The 11242-nt window shown below is 44.8% G+C and overlaps 1 protein-coding gene across 2 annotated transcripts in view; it reads right to left on the reverse strand.

Annotated features, from left to right (window-relative positions):
- The window catches only part of ACAD10 (acyl-CoA dehydrogenase family member 10), a 38327-nt gene that overhangs the window by 13267 nt on the left and 13818 nt on the right, over nt 1-11242 (reverse strand). The window contains exons 5-8 of one of the 2 annotated variants that reach the window (XM_032876271.1): nt 9564-9722; nt 8045-8204; nt 6510-6651; nt 2202-2270 (exon numbers count right to left, since the gene is read on the reverse strand). In XM_032876271.1, the coding sequence (XP_032732162.1) occupies nt 2202-2270; nt 6510-6651; nt 8045-8204; nt 9564-9722 (530 nt within the window). Of the gene's footprint in view, nt 1-2201; nt 2274-6509; nt 6652-8044; nt 8205-9563; nt 9723-11242 lie in introns of both variants that reach the window. The other variant, XM_032876270.1, reaches the window with a different exon arrangement.

Consider the following 11242-nt stretch of genomic DNA (forward strand, 5'->3'; position numbering starts at 1 on the left):
GAGACCATGACCTGAGCCAAAGGCAGAGGCTTAATTCACTAAGCCACCCAGGCGCCCCTCTTTTTTTAAGACTATTTATTTTAGAAAGTGCATGTGCATGAGAGAGAAGGGGGAGGGGCAGAGGGAGAGAGAGAACCCTCAAGCCGACTCCCCAGTGAATGTGGAGCCCAATGTGGGGCTCGATCCCAGGCCCCTGAGATCATGACCTGAGCTGAAAAGAGCCAGCCACTCAATGGACTGAGCCATCCAGGCTTGACGGCACTGCTCTTTCTGTCTGTTGGCGCTAAGTGCTAGGGAACGAGTTCAGACCCAGAGTGCTGGACATTTCCTTTCCTTCGTACATAAGCACAGAGGGTTGGAAGTACCCCATCCCCAAACCACCACACACACAGCCCCGTCTATATGTTTTTGCCAGCATGTCTCTCTTGTGTTTGGTCCCCTCGTGCAAGCGACAGGAATGAAGTGTAAATGTGATAATGGAGGAAAGTGCCATGTTGAGGGGGGGACTTCAGGGCCACACAGAACCAGGTTTAAAACCTGCCTCTGGCTTTTCCTAGCAGTGTGATTGTGAGAGATTTACTGACCCCCTCTGGGCTTTGTTGTTTTAGTCTGGAAAACTTCAAAGGGTTGTTATAAGAATTAGGGGAACAAATATGCAAGGATTGCCTGGTTCCAATGAGGCTTCAATAACTATCCCATCTCATTGATGTTATTTCTGTCATTCTCTGCTGGTGTGAGTGGCACATACACTCCCCTGTGGTATTAAGGTGATACACCAAACTCTCATTAAACCATTTTTTAGTCATTATTAAAAATTGGCTTACAATTCTAAAAGTTGCTTTGAAAAGGCTACCATTAAAACTGTTTATCCTGGGGCACCTGGGTGGCTCAGTGGGTTAAAGCCTCTGCCTTCGGCTCAGGTCATGATCCCAGGGTCCTGAGATTGAGCCTCGCATCAGGCTCCCTGCTCGGCAGGGAGCCTGCTTCTCCCTCTCTCTGCCTGCCTCTCTGCCTACCTGTGATCTCTGTCTGTCAAATAAATAAATAAAATCTTAAAAAAAACAACAACTGTTTATCCTGACTTAACCATGGGCTAGATATTAAGTTTATTATTAAACTATTGTTAATTATCTTAAGTATAATAACACTGCTGTGGTTATGAAAGAAAATGTCTTTATTTTTAGGCGGTTTATGCTATATGCAAAGCACTTCAAAAAATTCAGCCAATTGGGGCACCTGGGTGGCTCCGTGGGTTAAGCCTCTGCCTTCAGCTCAGGTCATGGTCTCAGGGTCCTGGGATTGAGCCCCACATCAGGCTCTCTGCTCAGTGAGGAGCCTGCCCCCCCCCAATCTGCCTCTCTGCCTACTTGTGATCTCTGTCTGTGAAATAAATAAATAAAATCTTTTAAAAAAAGATTCAGCCAAAAATAACTGATATAAAGTGAGAGAGAAAACAGTTATTTATTTATAAAATGTGTAAAGTTATAAAATTATCAGATTGTATAATTATTGCTATTAAAGTTATTCACATAAAATACATCTATACACATACATCTATAAATATAAAAAAGCAAATATGGCAAAATGTTAACAATGTTTTAATCTAGATGAAGGACTCTTTATACTATTTTTTTTCTTCTTTCAACTTTTCTGTATGTTTCAAAATTTTCTTAGTTAAAAAGTTGGGACAAAAAGAGATAGATTTGGGGCACCTGCGTGGCTCAGTGGGTTAAAACCTCTGCCTTTAGCTCAGGTCATGTTCTCAGGGTCCTGGGATCGAGCCCCGCATCGGGCTCTCTGCTCAGCGGGGAGCCTGCTTCCCCCTCTCTCTCTGCCTGCTTCTCTGCCTACTTGTGATCTGTATGTCAAATAACTAAATAAATAAAATCTAAATAAAATTAAAAAAAGGAGATAGATTCAAAAAACTTGTTACAAAGCAGTTTAGAAGGACCATAATAAAAAATTAACAAAAATAACATGAAAGTAGATGGATATAAATTTTTAAATGATAAAGAATGTTTCCTACCAATTTTCACAAAAGCAGGCATTTCTTTCAGGACAACTTAAGGACCTGTGAACCTCCAGGGAAGGTTGCTATAAAGTCTCTTTACTCTCCCACCCCAAATGTATTTGAGTTACTATATGGGCTTTTCTCTTCTGTAGTTTGAATATGTAATAAAAGAAATAAATCAGAACATTACCCTGAATCTTCACAGAGGTCAAGAACTTTGGGAACAGGCACTCCAGCATTGGCAAGGGCTTTCATTATCCTGCTGGAACAAAGAGAAATGAGCAACAGTGCTGGCTGAATTGAAACTATTTTTCTGAATTAAAATCAATACATGCAGAAATTAAAGCAGAATTCTAAAAAATATTCAATTGACCCCAGGATAGTCAAGAAGAACAAAAAACAGATGGGAAAAACAAGAAACAAATAGCAAAATTATAGAACTAATTCAAACATCAATAGTTACATTACATTTATTAGATTAAACATTTTAATTGAGACAGAGATTGTCTTACTGCATAGAAAGGCAACACTTAACGATATGCTGTCCACAGGAGACATTCTTTTTTATTCTTTCTTTCTTTTTTTTTTTTAAGATTTTATATATGTATTTGACGCAGAGAGAGAGAGAGAGTGCACAAGCAGGGGGAGTGGCAGGCAGAGGGAGAGGGAGAAGCAGGCTCCCCACAGAGCAGGGGAAGCCCGATATGGGACTCAATCCCAGGACTCTGGGACCTTGACCTGAGCCAAAGGCAATGGCCAAACCAACTGAGCCCCCCAGCGTCCCATTCTTTTTTTTTTCTTTTTTAAGATTTTATTTTTTTAATTTGAGAAAGCGTGCATAAGAGAGTGCAGGGAAAGGGGCAGAGGGAGAGAGAGAGAGAGAGAGAATCCCAAGCAGACTCCATATTGAGCGTGGAGCCTGACTTGGAGCTCGATTTCTTGACCCTGAGACCATGACCTGAGCTGAAATCAAGAGTGGGATGCTTAACTGACTGAGTCACCCTAGGCACCCCCAAGGAGGAAATTTTTAAATGTTTTAAATAGAAAAATAATTACTCAGTCTTATCACCAGTATTTGGCTCCTGCTTTTGCCTGCCTGGTATCCTTTCCCTGCTTCATGTTCTGATAATAATACCTAGGGTTTCCTTTGGGAAACGGCTCTCTGTAGCTACTGTCAGTCCACAGAGTTTGGATGGGACTGACCCAGTGCTTGTTTCCAAGGATAGGCACAAGAGCCAGATTCGGCCAACCTGAACAATGCAGCCTCCTGACCCCAGACGATGGTTCATATTGGGCCAATAAGTCAATCTCAGGAGGTATGCTGGAACACTCACTAAGGTGATAGAGGAAAAAAAGAGTGGAGAGATGGAGGTAGAGAGAGAATGAATGGGTCCTGGTGATATTATTTGGGCACCTGGATCTAGTCATTCCTGAAAGATTTAAATTATGAAGCCAATACATTTTATCTCTCCTTTTATTTTTTTAAAGATTTTATTTATTTATTTGAGAGAGAGAGAGACAGACAGACAGACAGACAGTGAGAGCGGGAACACCAGCTGGGGGTGTGGGACAGGGAGAAGCAGGCTTCCTACAGAGCAGGGAGCCCAATGCGGGGCTCGATCCCAGGACCCTGGGATCATGACCTGAGCCGAAGGCAGATGCTTAAAGACTGAGCCACCCAGGCACCCCTTACCTCTCCTTTAAAAAAACAAAACAAAACACTTAAGTCAGTCTAGGTGGGTTTCTGTCACTTGCAGCTGAAGAATAGTAACATGCTACCCCAACATGGTAAATATTTTGGTGGGTTCCTTTCTAATATTTTTGTTTCAGTGCAGAAGTCTTTTAAAAAAAATAGTTAGGTTTTGGCTCAGTCAGTTAAGTATCTGCCTTCAGCTCAGGTCATGATCCCAGGGTTCTGGGATCGAGCCCCATGAGCCTGCTTCTCCCTCTGCCTGCCACTCCCCCTGCTTGTGCATACACTCTCTCTCTGTCTCTGTCATATAAATAAATAAAATCTTTTAAAAAAAAAAGTTAGGGGTGCCTACTGGCTCAGTAGGTAGAGCATGCCACTCTTGATCTTGGGGTTGTGGGTATGAGCCCCGTGCCGGGTGTAGACAGTACTAAAAAAAAAAAAAAAACAAGACATAGTTAGGATAGCACTATATGTGGTTTGTATCTGTTTTTATTATAATAAATTATAATTATAATTTTATTATAATTTTATCATGACATTTTTGTGTTATTTGTGTTATACTTTTGTTGGCTGCAGTAAGAGCAGAGTCATTAAGGCCGGGATGTGGAATCCTACGACCCCCTGGGTGTGAGGTCGAACTCTGTCACTCACATGCTAGTTGTGTGTCCTGGGGGACGTTGCTTAATGTCTTTAAGCCTCGCTTCCCTCGCCAGTAAAACAGGGATCATAATAGTAACATATCATGAGTTGTTGTGAGAATGCTTTGGGTTAACAACACATCCAAAGCATTTATGATAGTGTCTGGTGCATGCTAAACACTCAGTAAATGTCGGCTGTTACTCTTGTTGTCTTTGTTGCAACAAACAGACATGCCAAGTTTAATCATTTCCTGATTATTGTACCATTAGGGTATTTCCAATTTTTTATTATAAACAACATTGTGGTGGCCATTTTAATGCATAAAGCTGTTTTCCCTATTGAGAATTATTATTTTTTTTAAAAGATTTTATTTATTTATTTGACAGACAGAGATCACAAGTAGGCAGAGAGGCAGGCAGAGAGAGAAGAGGAAGCAGGCTCCCCAGCAAGCAGAGAGCCTGAAGCGGGGCTTGATCCCAGGACCCTGGGATTATGACCTGAGCTGAAGACAGAGGCTTAACCGACTGAGCCACCCAGGCGCTCTGAGAATTATTATTATTATTATTTTTTTTTAGATTTTAATTATTCATTTATTTGACAGAGAGAGAGACAGGGAGCACAAGCAGGCAGTGAGGCAGGCAGAGGCAGAGAGAGAAGCAGGCTCCCCACCAACCAAGGAGCCCGATGCAGGGCTCGATCCCAGGACCCTGAGATCACAACCTGAGCCAAAGGCAGGGGCTTAACCCACTGAGCCACCCAGGCGCCCCCGAGAATTATTTTTTAAGGAGAGATTCCTCTAACTAGAATTACTAGATCTAGAAGTGTGACAACTCTGAGGTTTTTAATAAATTGTGTCATGCTGGGGCGCCTGGGTGGCTCAGTGGGTTAAAGCCTCTGCCTTCAGCTCAGGTCATGATCCCAGGGTCCTGGGATCAAGCCCCGCATCGGGCTCTCTCCTCAGCAGGGAGCCTGCTTTCTCCTCTCTCTCTCTCTGCCTGCCTCTCTGCCTTCTTGTGATCTCTGTCTGTCAAATAAATAAATAAAATCTTAAAAAAAAAATTGTGTCCTGCTGTTTTCCAAAATTCCCAAAATTGTCCATTTGGCACTTTATAAGCAGATACCATATTATGTTTCATCTTCAAATGCACATTTTATTCCTTTACTAAAATGGAAATTCTCTGCATTCCTGGATTTTTGGAATAGCACCCCCAGAATTCCTCAGTACCTCTGGGAATGCTCAGAGAGTGTTTGCAAGCAGGGTGCAGAAAAGCAGAGTGGGGGCTTCATACTTTTAGGGTTTCCCTCCTGTAAATGCACACCTATTCCTGCACGAACGCATATATAAATGCTCAGAAATAGCTATAGGTTTTCTCCTCTGATGACCCCCTAAGGCTTCATAATCTTCAGTCACCACTGCTTATAGTACTTGGGGAAGTCAGAGTCCAGGAACTAAAAAATCCCAAGGACAGAGAGTAAACAGTTACGAACAAGAAGGGGCCAAGAGACATCACATTTCCTTTCCTACTCTGCAGCACTCCTTCTGCAGAGCATAGCGGGCTGGAAGGGAGAAGGGAGCAGAACGGGAGAAAGGCTTCCAGGAGAATAAGCCCCAACCAGTGGAGCCCATCTAGAATTTTCTAGTTTGGAACTAGGTTTTTCAACCTACTATGTTTAATATTTCCTATTTGCAAAGGGGTTGGGAGGAGGGTATATTACCTATATTCATTTTATTATGGAAAATTTCAGACATACCTCCGTAGAGAGATTCTTATGACAAACTCCCACATGCCCACCGGCCAGTTTCAACAACCATCACCTCTTGGCCATACTTGTTTTGGCCTCAGCCCCACTGATACACTGAATATAAGACTAATGGTCTTAAAGTCTTTAAGACTCCAGGGTAAGACTAATGGGTATTTCAGGAACACTCTTTTTCACCCAGAGGTTCCCCCCACAAAAGTCTGGTTTTCTAGAGGTGTAGGTCTAGAAAAGCAAAAACAAACTTTGGAATAAAATTAGGTGACATGTTCTTATTGGAAATAATTTTGGAAATTCACACTTGCACATTTAAATGTGTCAGGGCTCTCTGACAGGGCACTGGCTTGTTAGTTCGGGGCTGAGCTGCAGAGGCTGGGGGGTGAGGACACCCCGGCTCTGAGAAGTTACCTGAACTCCCTCTCTACTGCATGGGTGGATGGAACGAGTGTCCCCGGGGGTTTTCTTTTCAGAACCAGCTGGTGGTTACCGAGCCTGACATAGTAGGTTGGACTGGACTGCCCGTGATCAAACCGAAGGAGTTCCAATGGACCTGCAAGTTTGAAAACCAAGAAAATGAAAGCGGTTCTGGAGGACAGAGCTGGGCATTCCTGCTTTCTAATGAATACCACATTTGGGGTGCAGAACATTCTAATTTGGGCTACATCTCCTACTCGGGCACCAGAAATGACTGAGGGCCAGGTGTACCGGCCCCCCCACCCCAGCTCAGGTCCACTACCATGTGGCAAAGGCCACTCCGTTTCTACCACCGTCCTTCTCACTTTGTACAGGTGTCCAGTTTTGTCCCTCTGGCCAACTCCCATTCTGCGAAGAAAAGCTTTTTTGATTCTGTTTATCAGCCACAAGCACAATCGTGGCAACCCATCAGGCGAAACAGGGTGCTTTAAGCCTGAGGATGAACAGTGCCCTTGTGTGTCCCTCAGCCCATACCCAGCCAAACCACGCCTGACACTGGCATGACGGCTGAAAGGAGCTTCTGCAGAGGCCGACAGCTGAGCCAAAGTGCTTTCACGGGACGCGCTCTCCCACCCCAGTGGGCTGAACTCTGTGGCTCCCTCCCAGGAACATCCTGATGAACCCTCAGCTTCATCCTAAGACTGAACTCCGGACATAGACTCGTCTCATGTGATCAGAAGAGCAGGCAATGGGAGTTTGCCTGAGATCACTGGTCTGCTCCGAAAGGGCCCCTTAGCAGTACAAGAGACCCTAAGAACAAACCAATTCCTGGAAAACAGAACTGTGAAGCACAACACAAAATGTCTTTTTCAAGGATTGAATGTATGGAAGCAAGGCTTTATTACCAGGTGGGAATGTCTTCATTCCCTGGGTGGCTCAGCCTTCAGCTCGGGTCATGATCCCAGGGTTCTGGGATCAACCCCTGCATCAGGCTCCCTGCTCTGTGGGAAACCTTCTTCTCCCTGTCCCACTCTCCTTGCTTGTGTTCCCCTTCTTGCTGTGTATCTCTCCATAAAATAAATAAAATCTTAAAAAAAAAAAAAAAGCCCCTGAGGCAACTAGCTGTTTTTCCGAGGCTAAAATTCAAAGGATGAAAGAAGGCCTTGTCCCATTGCCAACTCAGGGAACTTCTTAAGTCACCTTCACAGAACAGGTTGTTGCCTCAAAACAATTAGACATACTCCAGTGCTCCTGGGCACATACCACTGGCTCCAGGTCCCAGGGGACCCCCGTAACCCCCCCCACACACACACACACATACTCTCAGGTGGAAGAGGGGGCACGTGACCTTTTGGGGTTAATGCTTTTTCCCAAGCAAGACTGAAAGCTGCTTTCGGATCCACTGAGCCCAACAGCTGTTTACCTCATCACACTGCCTGTCTCCAGCATATTCCACAGGGGTTTCAAAGGGAGAGCCAGACTGAAAGCTGAGCCTTAAGAGAGTCAGCAAAATACAAACATGGAAATACCTGTGCTCTGGGTCCCCAGTAGGTCTTTGAGGTACTTCTCCAAGGAATTTCGTGGAATTTCCACTGTTTCTCTCACAGGGCCAGTGTTTGGAATAACCATTCTCATCGTAAAGCCTAAAAGGGTTTCTAATTCCTTTACTGCAGTTTCTGGGTCATCAACCTGGTTTCAAAGAGAATATTGAACATGTATCACCAGTCAATCCTCACCTGGCCTCCTGCCTGTTCTCCAAAAGGGTAGTTTTGTGGGGTTTTTTTTTAAGATTTTATTTATTTATTTGAGAGAGAAACAGTGTGAGTGAGAGAGAGAGAGCATGAGCAGGGGGGGGAAAGGGCAGAGGAAGAGGGAGAAGATTCCCTGCTGAACAGGGAGCCCGATGTGGAGCTCGACCCCAGGACCCTGGGCATCCTAGGACCCGAACACAGGTGCTTAAGTGGACTGAGCCACCCAGGTGCCCTAAAAGGGTAGTTCTTTAGAGGGAGATAGCCAAGAAGTCATGTCTCTGGGCAAGGGCCTTGGAGGCCAGGATAGTCAGCTAATGAGGAAGCTGTAGAATGAACTTCCTCTTCCCATTTTAATTCCTAACCACATTAACCGTTCTTCTCCACTGGGAAGAGTGCCAGTTAAGAGTCCCTGATGCTCCCTCACACCAGGAGGCCAGCACACAGCAGCATCCACCCTGTCCCGACGGCCTGTCAGCTTCATAGCAAAAACCCAAACGTCAGGGCGCCTGGGTGGCTCAGTGGGTTAAAGCCTCTGCTTTCGGCTCAGGTAATGATCTCAGGGTCCTGGGATCGAGCCCCACATCGGGCTCTCTGCTCAGCAGGGAGCCTGCTTCCTCCTCTCTCTGCCTGCCTCTCTGCCTACTTGTGATCTCTATCTGTCAAATAAATAAATAAAATCTTAAAAAAAAAAAAAAAAAAAAGAAACCCAAACGTCACAAGCCAGTCAGAGACCTCCTCTTGTGGCTTCTCACCCTTCACAGCCATCACCTGGGTGGTCCGTGTGGCCTAACCCAGAACAGCGTTACTAGGATAGCCTAACTGCCATCCCAAACGTCCTAAGCCTTCCAGTCACATCCTTGTGTAATTCCTTTTTTCCCCCTAAGGTTTTCTTTTTTCTTTTTTTTTTTTTTTGAGAGAGAGAGAGAGCATGATAGGGGAGAGGGTCAGAGGGAGAAGCGGACTCCCCACTGAGCAGGGAGCCCGATGCGTGGCTTGATCCTGGGACTCCGGGATTATGACCTGAGCTGAAGGCAGTCACTTAACCAAATGAGCCACTCAGGTGCCCTTCCTTGTGGAATTCTTTTCTCAAACTGACTTCTTGGTAGGTGTTTGTCCTCCTTCCCTTTGAAAATGTGAGTGACTTGTCACACAGATTTCCTAATTAATAAGAAAAATAAGACTACAGAAGCATGGGGGGAAACCACTAAACACAACTATGATTGTGAACAGTCTGCACAGAAATTTTGAGGCTAGTGCCTGTTGCACAGCCGGGGTTCCAAAAATTGGTGACCATTACCTGAATGGTGCGAATGCCAAGGCTGGCAGCAACTTTTAGGTTTGGTCCAAGATCGTCAAGAAAAATGGACTCCGATGGCTGCAGGCCGAGCCGCTCCAAGCACAGCTTGTAGATCCTGGGGTCTGGCTTACAGACCCCTTCTAGGCAGGATTCCACGACCTGAGCGAGGGACAGGAGTGAGAGGTGAGTGTCTCTAAAAGGCGGTGCTCCCACATGCGTCCTTCCATAGAGTTTGAAGAGAAATAATACAAGGACAGTTGAGATTTGTTGTAACAAGTAACTTAGGAGTGTTATGATGTAAAGTGATGTTGCTTTTTAAAGTTGGACATGGAAATCCTGGATTGCTACCTGGGGGCAAGCTCAGAAAACCAGAGTTCTGCTTCAGACACAGTGACCTTTTGCAAACGGTGAGGCCGTGATGGGCCTCTGTGTCCTCATCAGTAACACGGGGATGCGAACGGCTATCTTACCTACCGTAGCAGTCGTTGAGAACTTTATTTTTTTTATTATATATATATATATATATATATATATATTTTAAAGATTTTATTTATTTATTTGAGAGAGAGACAGTGAGAGAGAGCATGAGCGAGGAGAAGGTCAGAGGGAGAAGCAGACTCCCCATGGAGCTGGGAGCCCGATGTGGGACTTGATCCCGGGACCCTGGGATCATGACCCGAGCCGAAGGCAGTCGTCCAACCAACTGAGCCACCCAGGCGTCCCATTTTTATTATATTTTTTAAAGATTTCATTTGTTTATTTGACAGAGAGAGAGAGAGAGTACAAGCAGGGGGAGCGGCAGGGAAAGGGAGAAACAGGCTCCCCGCTGAGCAGAGAGCCCGATGTGGCGCTCGATCCCAGGACCCTGGGATCATGACCTGAGCCGAAGGCAGAGGTTTTAACCCACTGAGCCACCCAGGCACCCCTGTTATGTGGGTTTTTACAATAAAAAACTATGTAAAAGCTTTTTAAATTAAAAAAAATAGATGAAAAAAAATTCTTAAAGCCAAGACAGATTCCTACAATACTGAAGCGTTCAGTCTCTAATGTTGATAGAGATTTCAGGATTGCTTACACTATCTTTATTCCATGAAACGTGTGTGTGTGTGTTTGCATGTGCCCGTGCACGTGTGTGTGTGCGTGTGTGTGTGTGTATGTATGTATTTAGAGCTTTAGAGAACAAAAACCTAAATCATTGCCCTTGAGGAAATATTTTTAAAACTCCAGGTCTCCTGCTGATCTAAAATATGAAAACCCACCAGAAAAGCTGCTGGAAAGCACATGCCAGAAAGCCTGTGAAGTCTAAATAAACAAGTCCATTTTTTTCAAGAAGCTCAATAGGTCTTTTAAAATTGTAGCTTCACTTGGAGGGCTCAGTGTGAGCCTGACCAGCTTCAGTTGTCCAGATGACGATATCATTCCTATAGCTGCCCTGGATGGAAGGAACTTCTGAAAATAACTGCCATGAGCCCGGACCATGCAGAGAGCTTTGCATGCATTATTCCGTGGGGGGCACACAGCTACCCTACAACCAGAAATTGCTATTCCTGAATTACAGATGAGAAAACTGAGATTCAGGAGAGCAAGTTTACAAGCAGCAGAAACAGGACTGAATCTGGCCGAGGTTCGGAGTGCTCACAGGGGAGGGAGCTTGGAAGAGGTCTGTATGTGTACTGCAG

Source organism: Lontra canadensis, unplaced genomic scaffold (genome assembly GCF_010015895.1).
Source record: "Lontra canadensis isolate GAN:19392208 unplaced genomic scaffold, GSC_riverotter_1.0 scaffold58, whole genome shotgun sequence".
Taxonomy (NCBI): Eukaryota; Metazoa; Chordata; class Mammalia; order Carnivora; family Mustelidae; genus Lontra; species Lontra canadensis.